General features: G+C 43.3%; 3 protein-coding genes across 19 annotated transcripts in view; 1 reads left to right on the top strand and 2 right to left on the bottom strand.

Moving 5' to 3' along the window:
* The window catches only part of Nrg4 (neuregulin 4), a 59,614-nt gene extending 53,136 nt beyond the window's left edge, over positions 1 to 6,478 (top strand). For 6 of the 16 annotated variants that reach the window (XM_076925308.1, XM_076925309.1, XM_076925305.1 and 3 more), the window contains 2 exons: positions 1,655 to 1,761; positions 3,958 to 4,909. The gene's annotated coding sequence lies outside the window, so the exon portion shown is untranslated. Of the gene's footprint in view, positions 1 to 591; positions 667 to 1,654; positions 1,762 to 3,957; positions 4,910 to 5,969 lie in introns of those variants that run through there. The other 10 variants (XM_076925307.1, XM_076925301.1, XM_076925300.1 and 7 more) reach the window with 5 other exon arrangements.
* Positions 3,716 to 19,450, bottom strand: Fbxo22 (F-box protein 22). Its single transcript, XM_076925289.1, has 7 exons — positions 19,215 to 19,450; positions 18,907 to 19,045; positions 13,889 to 13,976; positions 12,935 to 13,030; positions 9,503 to 9,667; positions 6,805 to 6,970; positions 3,716 to 4,733 (listed from the first exon to the last, which is right to left on the bottom strand). Exons 1-7 carry the CDS (start codon positions 19,349 to 19,351, stop codon positions 4,316 to 4,318), a joined length of 1,209 nt encoding a protein of 402 aa, XP_076781404.1. The 5' UTR covers positions 19,352 to 19,450; the 3' UTR covers positions 3,716 to 4,315.
* A 1,779-nt stretch (positions 19,451 to 21,229) lies between these two features.
* Positions 21,230 to 24,360, bottom strand: part of Ube2q2 (ubiquitin conjugating enzyme E2 Q2) — a 52,081-nt gene continuing 48,950 nt past the window's right edge. For both annotated transcript variants that reach the window (XM_076925290.1, XM_076925291.1), the window contains exon 13: positions 21,230 to 22,788. In XM_076925290.1, coding sequence (XP_076781405.1) covers positions 22,757 to 22,788 — 32 coding nt within the window. In that variant the 3' untranslated portion in view covers positions 21,230 to 22,756. The remainder of the gene's footprint in view (positions 22,789 to 24,360) is intronic.

The raw sequence follows: 24,360 nt of genomic DNA, 5'->3' as shown, positions 1-24,360 counted from the left end.
TGGCTCTAGTCAGTCCACGTTGCCTAGCAACAGTGCAGGCAAGTATCCTCATCTGGAGAAAGTTCTCCACCTCTCCAGTGGGCATTTTCATGGTGGCTTTTATGTTGAGGTAATCTCCCTCTACTTCTAATTCATTGTTTTTAAAAACAAAAGGATGGTTTTTACCAAATGTCTTTCCTTGACAACACGAATGTTGTGTTGGGCAGTGGTTTGTATCTCTGTCCCACAATTTCTCCATGCTGGCTTCATCTGTTCCTGTTTATACTCTTCTGGTTCCAGCTTTCAGCTTTCTTCCTCATTGTCTCTCCCTGTCCCCAGCGCCCTCTGAAAGCTCCTGGTGAGGTCATTTGTTACTCCTTTTCTCCTTGGGGTTCTTGGATTTTGCTTGTTTTGTCTTTTCGTATTTCCTTTCTAGTCGTGGACACTGATTCTGTCCTTTATCGTGTTCCTGTGGTGTACTGACGTCTCTAGTAAGTTGTACCAGCTTACATTGCTTCCTTTTTGATTATCGGTGTTTGAACTCTCAAATGCATGCCATGGCGTATGTGCGGAGGTCAACGGACAACTTCCATGTTAGTTCTCTTCTTTCAGCATGTGGAGCATGGACATCAAACTTCCGTTGGTCTTGGTGGCAAGCGCACCTTTATCTGCTGAGTCATCTTGCTGGTATTTATCTTGATTCTTTGATTAGAATTCATTTTCCTGTTCCTGTTTGTTGTATGACCCAGGTGGCCCTTCGGCTTAAAATGAAAACACTGAGCTGTACAGACCTTTTAACATTTTAAAGCTTAGGCCTTAGGGGGCAGACGCTCATCATCTTAAGTTAACTGGACCATCTAGCCCCGTCCTATCACATGGCTGGCTATATACTTTCCAGACTCATAGTCACCTCTGCATCCTCTCCTGTCGCCTGGCAAAAAGCCCTCTTCCTTTGTATCCCAACCCCCAACTTCCCTACAAGGAAGTCCCGCCTTCCAGTTCCTGCCCAGTCATTGGCTGTCAGCCACAGTCTTAACAAATCAGCAGCAGGACAACGCCTGATCCACCCCTTTGGCCTGGATGAGGTCCACATGATTTCCTTTAAGGCAGTTTGCTTTTAAAGGTGATAATCTCTGAGACTCTTCTTTTGGGCAGGTGAGGAAGGACAAGCATTTGCCTATGGAAAGCTGGTAATGGGCGGCTGTGAGACCAGGATAAGCAATTAACAGTCGAATAAACAGAGACAGGCCTTATTAGAATGTGAATGAAGGTCACCTACTTTTCTTTTGGGGTATGTCATTATTTTAACGGTATCACTCCCCCACATCCCACTCTGATCTCAAGGTTTCCTGGTTTGTTCTTTAACAAACCTTTTACAGGTAGGTGCCCCCTTGTGTGATCTTTCACCCCCTCCCCACTTATATTGGACCATTTATATAGCAATCCCCCTTCATGCTGCTTTCCTCAGACTGGCAGGTAATCCTCTGACAGTCGTGCACTGAGTTTAGGGATCAGACACACTTGAAAGGCTGGGTATCAGCCCTTTAGAGCAAGTGACTTCTCTGAACATTTCTGCCATTCTAAATTCTGCGTATGTGTGGGTGCTTTCGAATGTTCTAACTTCCCTACGTCTCTCCTCAATGGTCAACTTTACCTCTCTGCCCGTCTTCTCTAGGCCTTGTCGTTTGTGAATCGTTGCAGTTTGTACAAGCAGTGCTCACTCCCCACCCTAAGGAGATGCAAGCTAAACAAACGAAGCCAAGCCTTGTACCAGCACCTCAGGTACTCTATCCTGAGAGTGTGCATATGTATACAAATCTACAGTAGGGTCTCTTGCACTTCTCCGGCTTATGAATGGGAACTGGGCTTCTGGTGCTTTAAGAATCAGTTACAAGGGGGCGAAGTTGCTGAAAAGCATTCCAGAACCTAGGCACTGTTTTAAAGACTGATTTCCCTGAGTGGCCTTTTTGTTGGATGAACCTGGTTTCTAACCTCCAACAAAGCCAGCTTCACAGCTGGCTTGTGTTTGTTGCCGGTTCTGCTAGGGAATGAGAGTTTGTCATTGGCAATGGCTCTCCAGTCAGCATGTTTCCCTCCTGTCTGTAGTATCAGATGACAGTGGACAGGTTTACTGAGTGAACGCAGGATGATGGTTAAGAAAAAAATGTTAAAAACAGCCGTGGTCTTGATTTGTTTCTCAGTCTAATCGATTGCTTCTAAAACCAACACCATCATGCTTTGTTTTTGTCTGTTGCTCACCTGAGCAGAAACCAGGGCAAAGTTACTGAAATGCAAGTGTTCCACACTTTTAACTCCAAAACATGGCGACTTTATTGACTTCTGCCAGGTGACGTTTACTTTACAGTAGCACATGTACTAGAAACATGATCTGGTGCTGGGCAGACATGAAATATTCATACTGACAACACATCTAGCACATGTCACTCACTGCTCAGTGCCTAGGGGACAGTGTTAAAAGTAACTTTCTGGTAACTACACAATGACAATGTCATTCTGCCTACTATACATAGGACTTTACTATATATAGAGCCTACTATGCTTCATCACTATTAACCCACACCCAGTCTACAACCAAAATATCAAGTGAATCACCTGTATTTTCATGGTTTCATAGTCTTCTGCTTCTATGAAAGACTAAATTTATGTTAATTTGAGCCAGATTTTGTGGTTTTAAAATGACATAAACACTCTCCAACCCTAGTTAACATTTCCACCAACTGGCTAGAAAGGACTCAGATTTCTAAGTTTATTTCTACTGTAATTCTTTGCATGTTCATTTTGTTAAATTTGCAGCACAAACCACTAGTCTTTTGCTACTGGCCTCCTCGATCAAGATCCAGGTTTAAACAAAATTGAGAAAGCCAAACTAACAAGGCCCCCTGCTGGACATACCCCTTACACCTCACACTACCATTTTGCCTGCTGGATTTCTACACCTCAATTTCAAGTTTCCACTTCCCCTTTCCTTGGATCAAGGGAGTGAAAATGTATTCTTGAGGCAACCATTGTCTAACAAACTAGAGCCCCAGGAGCACTTTCATTTGTTAGTTAGTATACAGAGAAAACAGTATTTCTAAGCCTTGGTAGATGTCAAGCCTTGCTTGAGACAGCTCAGTATGTGAGCATACCTTCACTACTGTGCTCAAATCAGTTTTTTTGCAGCTTCATTAGTATCAGCAATTGCCATTTCTAGGCAATTTGTGACAAACCAGCAATTTTTTTTTAATATTTGTATTTGATTTTACTTATAAATTATCTATTGTCCCATTAGTACAAACCTCTGACCATTACAGAAATCAGTTACCTTGTAAAAATATCCTGCAACACAGATCTGGTACAAGTCCATGTTAACTTCTGCCTGTAGAACAGTCTGGAAGCAGCACAAGTGTACAGAGACTCAGGATCCCCCTGTGGTCCTCGCCACAGTGGAATACCGACATCTCTGCAGTGTCCAAGGTGACCTGCCCATATTCCAAGCAATAAGAAGGGAGCAAACAAAGGCCATGCCATTGTTAAGAACACACAACACAGTAGTATTAAGAAATACAGGCATATGAGTAACTGAAAAATCAAAGTTCCTGTCAGTGTAAGCTTGGATGCTGAGGGGGACCGGTGCTCTCATCTCTCTCTCTCAGCGCCAGGGCTACTACTGTTAGAGGACCGGGTTACATCCTTCATCCTCTCATCAGCAGCAATAAATACAACACCAGTCGAGTGGGTTTTCAAGTATATTTAATTGGTGTAAAACCAAAATATGGTGATATGATTTTCAGAACTGTGATAAAGGCTGTTGTTCCTTGCAGTCTTTCTACTATGAAACCTTCAACTTACAAAAAAGAACTTGATACAGTAACAAAACAAAGATAGTTCTTTATCAGAAAAGTAAAAAATCAGTAATTTTGTTACAGCTTCTGTAAAACCTCTCAAAGCATTTCTTTAATTTTCTCCTTTATTAAGTCGTGATTCTGCTTGGAGTTCATCAACCACTACTTAAACCTCCGTCTTCCTGGTGGCCCTCCTTCTCAACCTCCCGGGACACAGAAGCTGTGGCCACAGAAGCTGGCGCAGTTCAGCCACATCGGCTTAGCTTGCACCTAAAACCAGCCTCACTTGTATGCATACAATATTAACGTTGTCCTTCATCTATATATTAAAAAATCATCCCCAAGTGATCTCAGAGCATCAAAGCTATAAAACACACATAGCTAGTTTTGTTTAAAATATTTTTATCTCAAGTTCCATTTTTCCATTTTTCTAAAAAAAGAGAGAAACCCCCAGAGTTACATCCTGCGAAAGCCACTCGCAACAAGGAGGCTCATTTAGAGGTCCCCAGGTGAACGAGAGCCATGATGGTTGTGTAGCTATGGAACAGGTCCTCTTCCTTTACCTCATTACATCTCCTCAGTGTAAAGTTCCCAGTGACAATCCGGTCACATCCAATCTCCCCGTTTCCAAAGAAGCCAAATAAGGGGACACTGGGAAAAAACTTTCTAAATGCATCGGCTTCGACATTCCCCTTGGCCCTGTAGTACTGAAAGCCTCGGCCAACACACGCAAACATGAAGCCAATGGTGTTCTCTTCAGGGATGTTGGCTGCTTTGAGGCGCTGCATGGCAGCCTCCACGGTCTTGGCATCGTTTACGTCCTCGTTGAGGAGAACTGTGGCACTCTGGATTCGGTGCCCACTAAATGACAGTCCAACCACACCCGAGGCATCAATGTCCAGAGCGTTCCTGCAAACAGACCCAGAAAATCATCATCACCTCCGGACTGACTAAGGGGAAGAGATCTGCTGCCTTTGGCAACTTAAGCTTTGGTCTCAGGTTTATTCCTCTCAGACAAGGATTAAAATAAACTGTTATTTAAAAATAGGGCAGATCAAAAAAGGCAAGCAACTGCCCTCTTTCAACCACAAACACAAAGCTAGCTATACAAAAGCTCCTCCTGGATTAGTAGTACCCAGTAACTCCCCATCTGACCATTCTAAATACAATCTAGTAGGTTTGTGTATATAGACACGGAAATACCCACCAGTTTTGTGGTGGTGGCGCTGGCAAGCACTCTGTCACTGATATCCCCACCCCTTGACACCTAGTTAAAGTATGCTTCACATTATGGCATCTTCCTCCATTTCAGCCCATTCACTGTTAAATTATGAAAAAATATATTTAAAATATAATCACGGAGGATAATTTCTACTCTGCAGGTTTCAGCTTTGTGCTGACTAGCCTTTGAACTAGGATTGCAATGCTTCCTATCTGGTTTATTGCTTTGAGTCTGAAATTTGACTCATTTGAATTGTAACCCTCACACCTGGGGTAGGGGATGGCTGGAGAGGTGGCACAGGTCAAGAGCAGCTGTTCTGCTCTTACAGACGCTCCCAGTCTGGTTCTTAGCACCTCCGTCAGGCAGTTTATAACCTCCTGTGACTCTAGCTCCAGAGAATATTAGTATCTCTGGTCTCTGAGGGCACCTGTAATCATGTGCTCATAGCCTACACAGACATACACACAGCACATAATTAAAACTTTACAAAATTTTCTGTTACATTAATTCTATGTGTATGTCTGGGTGAGCGAACACATACACAGCATATGAATGGAGAGCTCAGGAGTCCTTTCTCTTTCTACCTTGTGTGGCCCAAGGATTAGACTCAGGATGTCAGTTCTTGTGACAAGTGCCTCATCAGCCCTGTTAAGACTTTTTTAAATGAATGAAACTTTTCTCCTCACACAAGAAAATAGAAAATGCATTATCAGTAAGTTATAAAACATGAAAAGATTAGAGATCCCACAGGGAGATCCTGCCCCCAATGCAAGGGGTTAGAGCCTGACAAGTTTGTCCATGAACACTTGGCCCATGTACCACCACCACCTCTTCCTCCTCCTCCTCCTCTTCTTCCTCCTCCTCCAAAACATGTAACAACCTTACATGGCTACAGTCTAACCAAGAGAATTTGTGACCCACAGAGACGTCTTTAAGAGGGTGAAGTTTTTGCTTCAGACTTAAGAACTCGATCTTCAGTAACTGTCTAAAGACGAGCTTGCGAGGTCCAGCCAAGCTCTGGCCGGCTGCGGGACCGTGCTCATCGGCTACCCACCCCCTGGCAACAGTCCCTCCCTCCTGTGCACACTCAGCAGATGCAGACCTCAGCACCAGGTTATTCTCAGCTCATTTGAGACGACTTCCACACAAGGGCCGGCCACTGGACGGTTTAAAACAAGCTGCTTCAGCCTCACCTTTTAGTTCCTCTTCCTTTAAAACCTCAATCATCCTTATTTCTTTCTAGGAAATCTCTATTTCCCAGTTAGCAACTCAACTCTCTACTGAAATAAGCCATGTGTTTGTTTATTTTAGCCTCGCTCAGATGACTCTTCATTTGCAGGAGGTCCTGAGCGCTAAAATATACCAGCTGTAAATGCTGAAGGAGCCTCATTCTGACCTTCTTAACACAATAAATTCAAGTTTTGTTCGTTGACTGCCAGCAGAATTATGTTTAGTGAACGTTTTGGCAAGAGCAAAATGGAGTGAAGTGGTATACTGGCAATTTCTTTTCCTTTGTATGTTTTTGAGACAGGGATCACTTCATAGCCTTGGTTGGCCTGGAAGTCACCAGTGTAGATAAGGCTGGCGCTGACTTCAAGAGGCTCACCTGCTTTTGCCTACTCAGAGTTACGGGAATTAAAAGCATAATACCATCACACTGCTTGATTCCTCTAATTTCTCTTTAAAAACCTAAAAGTAACAAGAACCTGAAATCATTACCATTCACCCATGAGAGAAGAGCAAAGTACTCAGGCTTACTTCTCACAAGTCAGCGAGGACAAGTTGTCCACCTGGCCTCCAGCCAAGATGATATTCATATTGCTGAAAGTGCTGACCACCCGATACAGGTAATTACTGGCACCCATCTTACAGCAGTTATAGCCAAAGACAAGGACCACACGAAGTTCAGGGTTGTCCAGAAGACCTGCAGAGAAGTGAGGGATAGAGACAGCCTTAAAACGGACTGGCACTCCCCGTGCGTCTGCAGTGCTGAAGCGCTCTGTTTGAGATTACGCAAGTCTTAGTTATAATTTTTTCCATTAATAAAACCTATATCTTTTGAATATAATATACCTAACATAAGCAAGGACACTTTACAGAGTGTTACAGATGTGCTAGAGTGAATAGCAGGTCTACATCTTAATTCCATATACACCAGTGACCTCATGTTTCTCAGATGTGGTCTGAAAGCGGCTCCCACCACTAGCAGGCAGCCGAGCTTGAGAGAGGCAGTGACTTTAACTATTTCCTTCCCAGAGCTTCCACCTGAGCCTCTGGCACCTTGTTTCAAAGCATTAAGTTGAAACTGATCAGTATTGAACAGGATGATTCCATTTATCTCAGCCACATGGCTTCCAAAGCAGTAAGGCGGCAGCAAGACTGGAGCAGGCTACACGGGGAGGAGGACCTCTGCAGACCCAGTGCTGGGAGCCTATGCCAACAAAGAATCAAGAATCCAGCACATCAACACTGAACTCCATGCATGCCAGCCACCTCCAGTTTGATTTTTATCAAATGTTATCCTGTCCTGCATCTCAGGAGCCTCCTACGATTTAATGACAGAGCCCCTGTAAACACAACATGTGGCCTTCCTCTGCAGAGCCCACATCCACTCTCCCTGTGTCTCTCAACACTATGCTGAAATTGATACTGAAAACCTCCTTTTAATAAACTCTGATTGTACTTTACACCAGCTCATCCTGGAATTATTGTCTGTGCTGAAATCTAGGTTAGCTTTACCTGTAAGTCACAGCATGGAGCAGTGTCTCCATCCCAATGTTGCTGACAAGATAACCAATTCTGACAAATAATACTTCAGACTCTGCTCCTGGGCCAGTTCTAATTCTCCTCATTGTAAACTGCAGGTTTGCACGGTGGAAACCACAGTACCTCCTAGCACCCTACATCTCAAGCCAGTTCTGAAGGGTCCACCTTCTTACAGACAAGCCTAGCACACTGAGAAAAGACCCTTATGTTTTATAGAACCAATTTTCTAAGTAGGAAAAAGCCTATGGCAGCAAGAGTCAAGTTTATTTTAGAAACAAGATTGTTACTTTCAGGGAAATGACTACTTTGGGACAATGACATGGCTATTCAAAAGAAGTCAGGGTGAAGAGACATGGAGACACACCCAATAAGAGCCTTTGGTCTCCAAGCCTGGCGCCCCCGAAGCCCACACCTGTTTTTCTATTCTAAACAGTTACACTCCAGGAGCAGGGCGCTTGCACCTGTGCAGTCCTCTTTGCCACTGAGGCCTAAGTGCAGGGCTCCCAGCTTCAGCTCTCCCTCTCCTGTTCATACCTCCTCTCGGGACAGTGGAGGAGCCACTCTCAATGTGTAGCCTTCCTCTGATGCATAAACCCAAACTTTCCTTTGTTGTTACACCATTTCTCTATGGCTGGTCTTTTAATTGAGACAAAGCTTCTTAACTTTTCCAAACCCATTTCCTTGTCTGTAAAGTGAAACTAACTACCTGGAATAGGTACAGGACTCAACGGGTGACTTACATATTAGCACTGTGGAAGCAGAACAGGGGGGTGATCAGAGAAGACTGAGAGTGTCGCTATGAATGGAGGCATACGTCTCCAGGCTAGCCCATGTACACACAGATGTGGAGTTTGCACTAAATAACTTTTATGAGCAGTGGCAGATTAAGTCCAGTCATCCCCTCTGCAGGTGTAGATGATGAAAAGCCTTCACCCTGCCTTGCTGACTCAGGAGCCAGCGGCCTACTGTAACAACAAGTTTCAAAGCCCAACAAAGCCTGACCTACTGCAATCATGCGTGCGTCCTCAAACTCTGGTGTAAGCCTAACTGTTCACCAAGTTCATGACTGTCTCTACTTTTTCTTCTAAAAACTTTTATAATAAATGGTTACTATAAATACTTTAAAAAGCTTTAGGTTTTTCAGCTTTAAATAACAAAAATAAGACAAAATTATCAATAAGAGCTTACCGAAGATCAAGAATTCTTTTGAAATTCAATTACAATTAAATGCATGCATTCTCACAAATGCCTATAATTCTAATTACGGGGAATCTGATGTCTTTTTCTGTTCTCCATGGGCAGCAGACACACATATACTACATACACTTACATACATGCAAACAGAACACTCATACGAGCTTACTGGCAGAATACTAATAAGAATGTTTATCTTTAGTCACCTAGGACTTCATGGCAAATAAAATAACTTGAAGCCAATTCTACCAATCATCACCAGCCTTGTCAACAGCAGCCTAGCAGCTGCTATCGGGCCAGAACTAAAACAGAGCAAATTAATCAACAAAATGAGCAAGTAATAGTAAGTAACAGTGTTGGTGTATGGCACGCACTTTTAAACCCAGCACTCAGAAGGCAGAGGCAGGAGAATCTCTGAGTTTAAGGGTAGCCAGAACTACATAGTCAGATCCTGTCTCAAACCAAACAAATCAACCAGTAAATAACAATAACTTACCCACTTCAGTAAGTTGGTGTCTTTCAAGTGTTAAATTCTTGGAGTCCTTAAGAAAATGAAAGGGCTGAATTTTTATTCCTTCAATTTGAGGGAATAATAAAGCAAAACCAGCTTCTCCAATTTCTATTTCCTGAGGTCGATTGCTACCTGATCCCATTGGAGTCACTAGGGAGAAAAAGACAGTTTCATGAGGACATCTCATAGAAATTGGACTTAGTAAGAGATACAATCAACCCACTACATCCTCCCGACTGCAGGCGAGGCTGTCAAACAGCGGCTCCTAGAGTAGCAGCTCTCTGGCAACGTTAGGGTCGCGATGCCTGGACCACATTCAAGTATGTTCAGAAAGGAAGCTTTACAAACAAAAAGTATCAAACTGAGCAGTCGCTGAGTCCAGATGAAGGAATCTGCTGTTCTTCGGAAAACCTTGTTTCAGCTCCCAGGAGATCTGCTACCCTCTTCTGGTGTGCATGAGCACCAGGCAGGCATGTAGTGCACAAAGATACATGCAGGCAAAATGCCATAAATCTTTTTAAGTGGTAAGTTTCTAAAAACCTCAAACCAGGGTGGGGTGGGAGATATTCAAAGAAAAAAACCCAGAAGACAAATCCCACTAGATATACTGTGAGCTTACAACATGAAAGAAAAATGCAAGGTTATGATAAGGCCTGTGATACGGTATCTTGTATTTAGACAGGCTTTAGAGCCACTGTTGACTGGGGCACTCCTTGAGGGATCTAGATTAGGTTGGGATAAGACAGACCTTGAACTTGGGCAGTACTATCCCAGAGCCTGGAGTCCTGCTCGAGCACACACACACACACACACACACACACACACACAGAGAGAGAGAGAGAGAGAGAGAGAGAGAGAGAGAGAGAGAGAGAGAGAGACACACACACACACACACACTCACACATTATAAAGGAATTACTGATAATTTTAACATAAATGAATCTCAAAACCATTATATTGAGTGAAAGAGCTAAAACACAGAAAGGATGACCATTTATGACACTGGCAGGCAAGACTAGCCACACAAGTCAGAAGGAGTTCTGGGAGCCTGTCTGGAAAGAATAAAGAAACTACTAAGGCTCAAAGACCAGGGCCTTAGTCACTGTGTACTGCTGTGAAAGTGACACTATGACCAAAGCAACTTTTCTAAAAGGAAGCATTGTAACTGGGGCTTGTTTATAGTTTCAGAGGCTTAGTCCATTATCATCAAGGTTGGGAACACAGAGGCAGACAGGCTTGGTGCTGGAGAAGTAGCTAGGAACTACATCCAGGCCCAACGGCAGAGAGGGAGACTAGGCCTGGCATAGGCTTTTAAAACCTAAAAGCCCATCCTCAAAGACCAACTTTCTCCAAGGCCACACCTTGTAATCCTTTCAAACAGTACCTCTCTCTGGTGGCCAAGCATTCCAGGAGGCAATGGGGGCCATTCTTATTTAAGTCAACATAAACTTCATGGAGAGGGCCCAGCACACAGCAGAGGCCACACCCTGGCTGGAGCAGAGGGAATAGATACTGATATTTAGCCCCAACATAAAACTAGAAGGACTTTAAGCAATACAACAATCAAAGCTGTTTCAGGACAGGGCAGCAACAAAGGGCAAGCTGTAACTGCCACCCACTCAGCAGGGACACAGGCCTGCCACCCTAGCTAGGCATCATTCCTGTAACCGAAAGCTTAGAAACGAGGAACTTGCCTATGTTTGGAGAAGCCACAGTGGATATAATGGACAGACTAAGATGTAAGGAATGAGAGCTACAACATAACCAGTAGCCAGGAATCATCCAACAGTAACCAGTAATGATAAAAAGGCTCCCGGCTACTTACTCAAGCCCTGGAAGAAAACCATGCACAGCTATTGCTTTATTAGTGTGTGAGCAGCTACAACAGCCCCTATTCATCTGCAAACACTTGGAGCCCTTTGTGTTTCACTGCACAAGACTCCAAAATGCAAACAGAATCTTTCAGGATTCTGTGTGGGGATCCAGGGGTGGTGAGGGTCTTCAAGCTTGTGCAGCAGGCACCTCCCCAAGCTCCAGAAAATAATAATAGCTAACTAACATCTTCTTGCTGCATGGTTTGTTCTAAATGCCACAGATGTGTTATGTCACTACATCTTCACAGTCCTCCAAAGATACTAACATCAGCATCCAATTTTACTGATGAAGAAACTGAAGCCTCATGGATGTCGGTAAGCTGTCCAAAGTAACACAGGCACACTAAGCGGTACAGCTGGAATCCTAATCCACGTGCCTTAACCACTGCACCATTGCTACATCAACAGGAAACAATACAAACACTAACAGCAAACATTCACTAGCAATGTGCCATGCTGGCAACATGCAGAGAAATAAGCTTCTTGGTAAGGCCCACAAACCTGTCATTCTCAGTTACTCCTACCTGCAAGAAACAAGAGTGGGTGAGCTGACCAGACTGGACTGGTTGCAGATTTTTCCTAATCTGGGGTAGGTAGAATGAGATCCTCCCTCCCTGCGATTGGCTGAGAGAAGACAGAGATTACACTTTGCTCTTAGGCAGCCTTGAGATCTGAACTATGAACCTCACCGACTTGAGAGATATTTTAAGTACAAATAAGAACATGGCAAGGATGACTAATGCTATTGTTTTAGATGATCGGAAATGTAAATGTATTTTTCAGCTATAAATATTCTACCAATCCATGGGACCCTACATTAAACCAAGACAAGTGAAAGATATTAAAAACTTATGAAAAATATATAAAGTTTTTATGACCCCTAGACCTGAGCAAAAGAATGCAGGCTCACTAGTTCCAAGGAAGCGGAACTGAATGTAAGATTTCAGGCCTTCACTGCCCCGGGATACATTCCAGGAGGAGGACATTATCCCTGAGTCAGAGGACACTTGCTAGATTAACATTCCTCAAGCCTCAGGGAAGAGAACCCACCTGTGGGTGGGGAAGGCCCAAAGCAGGAAGACACATTCCTGACTACAAAGAAAGATGCAAGTCATCTGGGTGGTCCCAGGAACTGGCTGACAACAAGATAAATGGTTGGGTGAGGTTACACCCTTACAAAAGATAAGTGTATAAGATGTGTTCCCCCCCCCCCATGACTCTGACTAAATTTGGGTTGAGTCTTTTTAAGACCTTCTACTGTTGTCTCCTTGGTAACCCCCTCCCCCCTCCCCGCTTGGTTTGTGGTTCTGCCCTTTATAAGCCCTCCACTCCCAGCCGACTGGGTCACACTCCTCTGCCGCTGCGTGGGTCAGGAGTCTCTGCCTCAGTCGGCTGATCCTGAAATATACCTCTTGCTGTTGCATCAAGAATGGTGTCTTGTGAGTTATAGGGGTGGCTGAGAATTCCTGAGGCTAGAGGGAGGTCCTCCCTTTGTGGGGGAGGGGGGGTCTTACACAAGAAATGAACTACTAGTTTCTCTCACCTACAATTCCTGGGGTCACAATCCCAAGGATTTGGCACTGCTTGGGGAACAGCTTCTCCAGGGCACATGCTGTTTCCATGGTAGTTCTCTTCCTTGCTGTAACGACACAGTCATACAACCTTAAAATACTATCCAGCTTTATGTCAAATCTGACAATGTTAAAAAACAAAACGATATTAAAACAGGCTATGAGTTTGGGGATGTAGGTCAGTTGGTAGAATGCATGCAAGAAGCCCTAGGTTTGATGTCGGCGATAGCATGGCATAAACCCTGAGCAGGTGCATGCCACAATCCTAGCACTGGAAGGTGGAAGCAGGGTAATCATGAGTTGGATATGGGTTTTCCATTTTGGTGCCTCCTTTATTCAAATTCTAGACTAACCTTTGCCACCACCACCCGTGCCCTAAAGGCATCAGATCTAGCTCAGTCTGAGAAGTGCTATTTACCGGACATCTCTGCTCAACCGATTTCATAGCATGACTACTACTTGATTCCAGTCAATTAGATTCAAGTCAGACAATGTCCAAATCAAAGTCCGGGCCACAGGGCCCATCTTGGATTCTTGGTCCATATTTTCCCTCAGCAAGCCAAGAATGCATAGGGTCTGTAAATAGCATTGCTAATAAAACCTTGCAGTGCTACTTTATACATGAGCAAGCTTGGATAACCAAAGGCAGGCTCTTGTTTTAATTAAAAAAAAAAAAATGTACCTGGAGGGTTAAAGTATTTCAAAACAAGAAAAACATCTTTCTGGAAAACCTCATTCCATCCATCCAACTGTACCATGAGGTTAGATATCAATCTGCAGCACAAAGGGCTCCTCAGCTCACGCCAGACATAGGCATGCGTACAGTAGCAGTGCCCACAAGTCTCAGAAGGCTTGCTCTCAGGACTAGGACAATGTCAAAAGCAGAAACAAACAATAAAACACCTAACGCTTGTCTCCATAGCTACCTCTTTTATGGCCTCGGCACTCTTCCAGGCTGATGAAAGTCTCAGAGTCTGCCATGTAGAGAACTGTCTGTGGTAAGATTCGAACATTCTGCAAAGAAAAAAGAATGGGATCCTGGGAGTCCGTGCGTGCCTCTGCATTCCCAAGCATCCCTGTCCGAGGCCGCTGCCTGTTCCACCCTGAGCCCTCCCTCACACATCTCACCTGTCCTCCAACGCTTGTCAGCACCTACTATTCTGTTTTTTGTGTCAAACTTATCTCAGTCTTAAGTTCATTTTTATAGAGCTCATTCAATCTTTTAGAACAGACGTCACAGTAAGAAACATCTCAACAGAGGGAGGGTGCACAGGCTGCACCCCTCTTGTGGCCTTTGGTGCCAGCCCCCCCAGCTCAGTATTTCAGACCTGCTCACACTTGTACAAACAAGTTCCCTTGCAGCCAGGCACCTTAAAGGTTCTTTAAGGTACCTCAGAGCAAACCTCTCAACCTTTGTATCTGTACCCCCTTACAGACCATTCTTGTTTGTGTAGTTCCAACTCTGAGCAGGGCTTCCTCAGACTGCTGGCTTTCCTAAGCCTTACATGGTAGACAGCTATCAAAGGCTGAAATGAAAGGAGAAACTTTCCAAGTGTTTCCTATAGGAATGGAATTAAAAGCAGCATATCACTGCCCTGTAATCTGGGGAGAAGTGGGTTTCAGAGAAGTTCTAGATAAACTCATGAAAAACACTGAACAGTATACCATACAGTATAGGGTGGGTGAGACCTATGACCAATGGATACAAAGGCTTGATTTCACCTGTCATTTCTAAAAAGTCTAACTAGTCACCACAATTTAAAATTCCACAGAACTTTAACCTATTTCGTAATCCTTTGATAAAACTACAGAAACACTCAGACTACTTCCCTTTCAGCTATGGCTAGGCAGACCTGCCAGTACCTACACCCACTAGACCCTCTTGGGCTTCTTTCTGACGTTGAATTACTTCTGTCTGCAATGCCTGCTGAGCAAAGGAGTCAGGGCCTGGTTCTGCCTCTAACATCAACAGCAGGTAACAAAGCAGGTATCTAATTTCTTGAGTTTCCTATGTTTAAACAAACATACCAGCCTCACATCTAATTCTTACTAGAAACTGACTACAAGCCTAAAAATGAGACACTCACTGCAGCATAAGGCAGCTAGGACTACACTGTTCAAAGTTACAAATGGCAAGCTATCTTACAGAAGTGCAAAATATTTCTAACAGAAGTTAAGCAACTTTCCTTATATTAAATACTCAATCCACAAGATGATCTGGAAAACACAGAGAAAACAGCATACATGACTTAGTCGCCATGTTTCTGTCTCACCATGAGTTTAATAGTCTTATTACAAAAGTTCCTAACACCCATTGAAAATATAGTCTTAACATGTTATACGCATTATCTTTTTGCTGTTTAATCCTGACAAGAACCCTTTAATGGTACAAGGGAATTATTGTTCTTCCTTTTCAATTTATGGAAATAGAACTCAACTTGGAGAGGTCAAAGCCACATTGCTAGCTTGAGCCAAAATTTGCGTTAACATCTAAGACTCTCTGTATAGAATAGCTACCACTACCACATAGAAAATAATGCCTACTGCAGTAAGAAGTTGAAAATGACAGGACACGTAAAAGATCATTAAAAAAAGTCACATGGATTCTGTCCCCACAGAGAACTCTCACCGATGTCCCAGCTTATGTATGACCCTCCTTTGTATTAGACTAGACCACGTTAATATAATTTAATAATCTACTCCTCAAATTTATCAACATTTAAAAACTTTTATGTGCATGTGTCTTAAGTGTATGCAATGTATGCGGGGGCGCCCTCAGAAACCAGTTGTAGTTACAGGCAGCTGTGACCCCCCCCGATGTGGGTGCTGAGAAGGAACTTGGGTCCTCTGGAAGAGAAGCCAACTATACTAACCACTGAGCCATTTCTCCAGCCCCCTTATCAAGATTTTCTTATGATTGAAGGTGCTTTGGGATTTATAATTTAATGATTTGTTTTACTAAACAGCAGATTTTTAAGCTTCTTCACTGTACATGATGCTCCAATAATAATGGACTGTGGGTTCTGATCAATGTATCAGAAACAAACAGTACTCCAACAGGCAGGAGGGATGGATGCTAGCAGCTTTCTGGATGTGAGTCCAAGAGTCCAAAAGAGCTAAGTAGAAAACCTACACAAGACAGCATGGAAAAAAGATACCACACTCAGGACTAGCACATTAAAAATAAGAGCCAGAGCTTGGCGAGGTGGCTCAGCATTCCAGAGGGGGATTGCCGCTCTTTCAGAGGACAAAGTTTACATAGCTCGCAGTCAGCTCTAAGGGAGTCAATGCATTCTTCTGGCCTCCACAGGCATGTGCATACACACACATATTCAGATACACGACAGACATACAGACATGCACACTCGTGCCAGGTTTCCTAGACCCCTGGGAGCTCTCAGAGACTGAGTCACCAACCAAAGAACATACAGGGGCTGGAACGAGGACTCCTGCACATAAGTAGCAGACATGCAGCTCAGTCTCCATGGCTACCTTGTCTGGCCTCAGCAGGAGAGGAAGTGCCTCATCAGACAGACACTTGATGTGTATCTGGGGTGGGGACAGGGATAGGGGAGGTACAGAAGGGCACCCTCTCAAGAGAAGGGGAGATGGACTCTGAGCCAGGTTTCCCACTGACAATAATTTCCTAAATGAAGCAGGTGAAATACAAGCTGAAGACATTTGGTGCCAAAAGAAAGGTCATCCCTAAAGAGACAATAAAACTGGCTCGAGAGCTGGACAGCCACACACAATCCATGTGAGTATCAAGGAGATTCTAACAGTAACAGATACATCTCTAAACAAGAGACCAAGAGTATGTGTGTGTGCTGTGTGAACAGACTAAAAGAGAAGAAAAGTTAAGTTTCAAAGTTTTTACACACAAGGATTTATTAACGGCCACAGGACAGAAAATTTAAAGGCAGAAGCTTCTGGTAGACACCACTTGAATCAAGTAATTTAAGGTAATGGGATAAAAAAAAATCTAGGAAATCATAGTCACACTCAACTTGTGAAAATTTTACAAATTAACTGGCTTTGACTTTTCTTAAGTGTTGAGGCTGGTAAAGAAAGTCAAGTTGGAGACCCATACAAAGCAATGTGTCAGTCATTGGGAAGCAAATTGAATCCTTTTGCTCTTAAGAAAAGTACTGGAACAAAATCTGAATGGAAATCTGAAGACTAGATGGTAGAGTGTTTACAAGCTCTTACTGAAGGATGTATCTGTTACAGCTTTTATGTGGTACTCAGATTATCTCCAATTTGACTAGCGAGACCCCACTTGAAGGCACCTTCAGAAGTCTTTAAGGTAATGTATTATCTTGTAGAGTGAGAAATTATAAATATATATATATATATATATATATATATATATGCTTTTTCTTTACCCTAGACCTGAGCAAAAGAATGTAAGTTCCTCCAGAAAGGGGGACTGAATGTAAGATTTTCACTGCCCCGGGACACGTTCCGGGTGGAGGACGTTATCCCTGAATCAGAGGACACTTACTGAATTACGTTCCTCAAGCCTCAGGGAGTAGACCCCACCTGTGGGTGGGAAAAGCCCAAAAGGCAGGAAGACACATTCCTGACCACAGAGAAAGATGCAAGCCATCTAGGTGGGGCTATAGCTGGAAGAAGTGAAAATAGTTAACCTGAAATAGTTGGTAATGACATGGTAGAACTACATTTTTGAGAGGAATGAGTGTGCAGAGTGATTTTCACATGACTCTAATCATTTAGGGTGAGTACCTCTGAAATGTTCCACTATTTTTATGTTTTGTATCCTTGACAACCCCTCATCCCCCTTCCCACTCCCCTGGTTTGTGGTTTTTCCCTTTAAAACCCTCCTCAGACTGGCTGGCGGGATCGAACTCTACTCCTTCGCAAGTATGTAGTTAGACCGATGGCTGCCAGCTTTTTTCCCTAATAAACCTCTGCTGATTGCATCCAGGTATGGTTTCTTGTGGTTTTTGGGTGGTCGTGATTTCCTGAGACTTGAGGATGGGTCTCCCGAGTTTGGGAGTCTTCAATCTTAGATTTGTTTCTGTTACTGTGATAAAGACCATTATGAAAAGCAATTTGAGGAGTAAAGGGTCCCTGAACAAAGAAAGCCAGAGCAGATAACTGAAGCAAAAGCCACAGTGAAGTGCTGGTTACTGGACTGTTCTCCATGGCTTGCTCAGTTTGTTTTCTTATAAGCTCTAGGACCAGCAGCTAAGGGGGCTGTGTAGTCTACAGTGGGGGTGGGGGGAGCTCCCACACCAAAAATTAATCAAGAAAGTGCCCTACAGACTTGCCTACAGGCCAATCTTTGGCAGAGGCTTACTTGAGTTCCCTCTTTCCGGATCAAGTTGAAAACCAAATCCAAAACCAGAAAAACCTCTCACCAACACATATATCAATGATAATTTCCCAATTTGGAGGCTATATTGTGGTTAAGTAGAACATTCCTGTTTGCCTATTATAAGAGACAACAGAGCATCAAATTGGCAATTTCCTTACAAGGGCCGCTGCCACTCAGTGAGATACTGGAGATTCACTATCCATCAGCTTTACAATCTGTCTTCACCTCCCCGAACACTGACTCTCCTGAATCCAGGAACAAAAATGAGAAGAGGACTGGGGTTTAAGTATTTAGGTAAAGTTTTAGTTCTTCTAGTTCTAGTGTATGGCCCTTGGCAAGTGATACCCAATGCCTTCATTGCAAAATAAAGGCAAATTAAGAAAGGCTCTGTAATAGTGGACACCTGGATACTTCAATTGCCCAACATCTAATAATAAATAAACCACAGCACGCCCTTACAAAACCTGAGGTTTACTACAAAATCAAGAATACGAGCAAAGGTTCCCCGAGGGACACGTATTACAATCGTGATTTTAAAAAAAGTTCTCAAAGATGGCCCACCAGCCCTGCAAGTGACTGTCCACAGCACAACTCCATACTTGCCTCAAGCGCCTCAGCTACTACGCGGACCAAGCAGTGTCCCTCCAGGTGGCCCGCCTCGGCCACACCCGCGGAGATCCAGGTCACGTTGCGATGGGTCCGCAGCACTCTGCGCACACACTCCCTCCACAGGCGGCATACTCTGGGGATGCAAAAGCACAAAGGGTGGCCGCCGGGCGGCCCATTCCCGTTCCCATCGTCAGCAGCCTCGCAGCGCCAGCCAAGCACTAGGACACCCGGGCAGGGGTCCCGGCAGACGCGAACCGCCACCCTCCTGGACGAAGGTCTCCTCCCGCCCCATTCGCCCTCACCTGGCTACCCGAAGCAACGCTTTGGCCGGCAGGAAGGTAAACACACGCTCCACCACCTCCGCAAGGTTACTCAGCACGTAGGTGCTTCGCGGATCTGTGGAGGAGCCGTCGCCGCCACCACAGCCCACCGGCTCCATTCCTCGCCTACCGGCCCGAAAGCCCTACGGAGGCTCAAAGGCACCGGAGAGGCCAGCGCACCACCCACAAACCCGTGCTCACTGAGCAGGCGCGCACCACTTCCGGTGGGCCGCTTCCGGCACAGGACACGCCCATGTGGCGGTGCACCAGCCCCACAGTTCCGCCCAGCTGCCGGGCGGTGGTGGTGCTTGCCTTTAATCCCAGCACTTGGGAGGCAGAGGCAGAGACAGGCTGATTTCTGAGTTCGAGGACAGCCTGGTCTACAGAGTGAGTTCCAGGACAGCCAGGGCTACACAGAGAAACCCTGTCTTGAACTCCCCCCCCCCCCCAAAAGAAAAAAGCCGGCTGCAAACACAGTGTATTTGGTGAGTCTGGTTAAGCTCTTAAATTTTAAGCAGTAAACATAAATAGCACTCGCCATTCTTTGGCCACGAACTATTAATTGCTACAGAAAGCACATGCCAAACCAGACAGTTATTTTCACACAGGAGCCATTATTCTTTGGCTCCTGCTGTGTCTTTCCTGCAGGCCTACAGAATCACAAGGAATGAGACCCAACAACCTGTTTTAACCCTTATGTGGGTCCCATATACTCCCGAACCAAAACTGAAAAGAACAGTAGTGGCTCAGCAGTTAAGAGCACTGACTGCTCTTTCAGAGGTCCCAAGTTCAATTCCCAGCAACCACATGGTGGCTCACAACCATCTGTATGGGATCTGATGCCCTCTTCTGGTGTGTCTGAAGACAGCTACAGGAATACACACACACACATTTATATTTGTGTGTATGTTTATTTATTTATTTATAAGTAGAGGCAGCTTCATTTCAACTGAATAGGGGCCCTTTGTCTCCCAGATACTTGGTCTGACCTGGTGCTTCTTGTTTAGGCCTCATGACCCTTTACACTGTGATAACCCATTAGAACATTTTGAGCTGGATATGATGGTGCATGTTTGCAATCTAGCAAGCTGGAGGCAGGAGGATCAAAAGTCAAAAAAAAAAAAAAAAAAAAAAAAAAAATCTGGGCCCAACCCCAAAATATGTAAGATAACATAAAACACATTAACAAGCCCTCAATAACAAACTGCCACTTTACTCTGGAAACCTTAAGGCTTAATAGTAAACATATGGATGCATCATACAGTCTATAAAATTCCAAGATACACTGAGAATGTGTGAAAACTTAATGCTTCCCGTTAATAATAATAATAATTAAAAAAAAAAAAAAAAAACCAGCAGATCCGGGGTCTCTAGGAGTCCTGAGACCTACTTCCAGAACTAATGGCTCCATTCTTCTCACCAGGCACTGGCTAGGTACCGGAGGGGAGAGCTGATGAGGACTAGGTAATGAATATCAAGGGCCAGTGAGTTTAAGAGGAGGACCTGTGAACATTCCCTCAGCCAAGACTGCCTTCAGAGAAAACTGCTGTTTCTGAATGAAGTAGGGTGGCTGTACATGGAGACAAAACATTCAAACCAAACATGAAACTGGCATGGGAATTTCAGTCAAGGAGAGAAAATGCTTCCTTCTGATGAGATCTACTCTTAGTGGTATGTATAGGGGCCTTGAGTATACAAACAAGGGGCACTGTGCTACTAGTACCCTAAGAACATTAGAGACACTAATTAAAATAGCACTTGAAACCCACATGCACTGGAATTTAAAGAACACAGTAAAGGGAATGGTTAAAGAAAATCTGAATACACTGTGTGTATATACCAATTCTAGGTTCCGTATCTCTCTCACCATCTTCATCTCCACTTCAGAAGCCTCCCCACACCCCATCTTCTCTTTGAATAGCTTATACTAGAAATTCAATACAGAGCCTAAAGACACCTGAATCACAGCAGCTTCTATGAGGGAAAGGTGACAAACCGATTTTTAAATGGTTCTTTATTCATAAACTTGATGCAAGTTTACAAAATTTACTGTACATTGCCAAATAAATCTGCAATGAAAAATAAAATCCAAAAAAAAAAAAAAGAGAAAAAAAAGAAAAAACCCAAAGCATGCCAAATGTGCAGCTGTCAATCTGCTAGCCATTAGGAAATTAGAATTCAATAATGTATTCAAGATTTCGCTTTAGGCATAAGGAATTTTATAATGTGTTGAATTCTGCCTTGTCACTTGTCATCTGAGCCACTGGCAATCATTTGTTTACGGTAACCAAGTGACCAAGAATACCAGGTATCTTTACTGCCCTCTTAACCAACAGAATCAAGAGAAACATAGACCACACATAAAATGCACAAGTGCCATGTCTCCTAGATGTGGTTTACAAAGTTAAAAAAAACTCAAACCAAATATATAAGAAATACTGTTGAACTTTGTACTGGTTTGTGCAGGAAAATGTGCTTCTGGGTTTCTTTTTAAAAGTGCTTCAATAGCTAGATTTAAATCAAACATGGGATTATTTAAAAAAAAAAAAATCTATTACCAACCAAAGAGTACTGATTCAGGTAAGGCAATAAAATGCAAAGTACATTGATTTGTGTCACATTTTATAAAACATTAACAGGCTGAGTTCCTACTGGTCTTCTGATGTAAATGCCACTGCATGACCATAGCAAAAATTTAAGGATCTCCAATTTAGGTATCTTTCATAATCTTGCTCAAAGAGTCTTTGTGCCAATCATTCCATAAGTTTATTAGTTTGTCATCAATTGCAACACCCCGCTAATAAATGGAAAGGTAAAATGATGTCCTACTTTAGAACTTCAGGCTCTACACTGTGGCTCTTCCTTCCAACAGGACGCAAGTTCAGCCAACAGGACCCTGCTGCCCCTGTGGAAATTACTGCTCACAGGTGGCTGCCTTGCTTTGCTGTACCTAATGATACAATTAGGATCATACTTTCAGATTAGTTCAAACCTTCACACAACGATGAAAAAGTGTAACAATTTAATGAAGAGGCTTCCTGTCATAATTTTGGCAATAAAATGATTTCAGACCTGAAAAAGCTATGGTTTAGAAGACCTAAAATTTCTAAACCAGTATTGACCATCAGTTAAACTTTTATTGGCTCTAAACGAACAGGATCTTGCAAATCTTCATACCCCATAGGCTCAATAGAGAAAGGTAACTGTAAAATCACAGCTGCAGTAAACTGGTGCTGACTTCCCTGCTTAAAAGATTTCACTTTTCAAGAAAAAGGTGGTAGGGAGTGGCTATTGTGTGTACTTATCAGGAAAAATACAGTAAAGGCCCCACTGCTCAGTCCAAGATACCTAAAGTGAGCAAAATGAAAAGGCTGTAACTGGATGTCAGCTGACAGATTATCCACTAAATGACCTATTAGCTAATGTCTTCGGTACTGCTGTTACACGGGCACTCGAAAGCTTATGTCTGTACGTTGGAACGATTTTCTTTAAAGCAACATTGGTCCAGACATATGTCAATGTAGTTAGCCATCTTCCTTTGGAGGTGTGTACCAGCCTGAAATAAAATGGGAAAAGGTTAACTACATCAATCTTGAAGCAGTTAGATAAAGGCATTACTATATCAGATCCAGTCTCTATTCATAATTGTGTTGTTTAATCCTACTGTAGAAACTTAAACTTGCTGTTCAGTTATTAACCCAGCATTCTGATATCTGATTTAGCTACTGCTTATGACTAAAGCATACTTGGATTTTCAACGTCTTGTATGAACGATACTCCTAGCTGACAGTGACAGTATGGACTAACACCTACACACTAAACTTTCATCTCAGTTTTGTATTCAAAAGCAAACTTCACTCAAAATATCCTCCACACAAAATCCTAGTGACCAGAATTTAAAAACAAACAAACAAAAACATTGGTAGGGAAAGTGCTCTCATCACATTAAAATTCCAGCTGTGTGAGGTGGGCCATCACAAAGTTGTAATATCATAATGCATGACTAAACATCAAGTTACTTATGGTAAGCACACAATTTTGTCAATTTAAAACAAGTACAAAGATATAAAACTTTAAAAATTAGAATTGTTCTGATTCTGAATCCACTGCTCTTCCATCAATGCTCTTTCTCTGTCTCTCTCAAATACATTTTCTATAACCATCTTGTGAACACCAATTGTAGGGTTTGCTTTAAGAAAGAAAAAGGGGGAAATGTGACTGTTGGCTCAGGCTCCACTCAAGTGTAAGCTCTCACGGAAAGGCAACTGGATGCTCAGTCAGGCCTGGTAGAAAGCAGGCACTGGAATGTATCATCTGATGCACTTACTGGAAATGACTACTACAGAAGCTTGGGCTTGATTGACCTCATGTTTTATACCTTCTTTTTGAAGTTTCAAGATTTGGTTTTGAATACTATTACAAAAAGGAATCATGGAAAAAGTTGGCTTTATCATTAAAATAAAATAGAGTTCAAGACACAAATCCAGACTTAAAAACTAATACACCTATGTAAGTGTGTACACAGAGGTCAACATCCTGTGTCTTCCTCAAATCATGTTGTTGTTTTTTGTTTGTTTGTTTGTTTGTTTGTTTGTTTTTGAGACAGGTTCTCAACCTGAAGCTCAATGATTCAGACTGGTTGGCCACAGCTGGGATCAGAAGCATCCACTGCCACACCTGAAAACAAACTTAGGGCCTCACGCATGGTAATTTCCCAGCCCAACTAACACATTTCTAGCAGAGTTAAGACCATTTCTACAGTCCTTATCCTAAGGTGCCTGCCCTTTCACTCTGCACACAAGAGTATTAGTTTCCCTCCCACTACTACAATGAATTCTCTATTCAGGGCACTTGGTTACACAGTGCTCTGCAGAGGCACTGTTCTTCTTCATGTTTTCTAAGAGAGACTTTGCCAACATCAGATGAGGAGACTTAGGATGAAGGAGATCACAGAGACTGGCAAATGGCACAGTGGGTGAAGGTACTTGCCACCACGCCAAACTGAGCTTGACTCTCAGCACCCACATGGTGTGTGCAGTGGCCAACACATTTCTCTTTTCAATAAATCTGAGGACCTGCTCAAAGCCACAGAGCTAGGGAGTGACATAAATGGCACCTGCAAACAGGT

Source organism: Arvicanthis niloticus, chromosome 26, assembly GCF_011762505.2.
Source record: "Arvicanthis niloticus isolate mArvNil1 chromosome 26, mArvNil1.pat.X, whole genome shotgun sequence".
NCBI classification, from domain to species: domain Eukaryota; kingdom Metazoa; phylum Chordata; class Mammalia; order Rodentia; family Muridae; genus Arvicanthis; species Arvicanthis niloticus.
The sequence above is the reverse complement of the archived record's forward strand: the minus strand, read 5'-3'. Positions and strand labels throughout refer to the sequence as shown.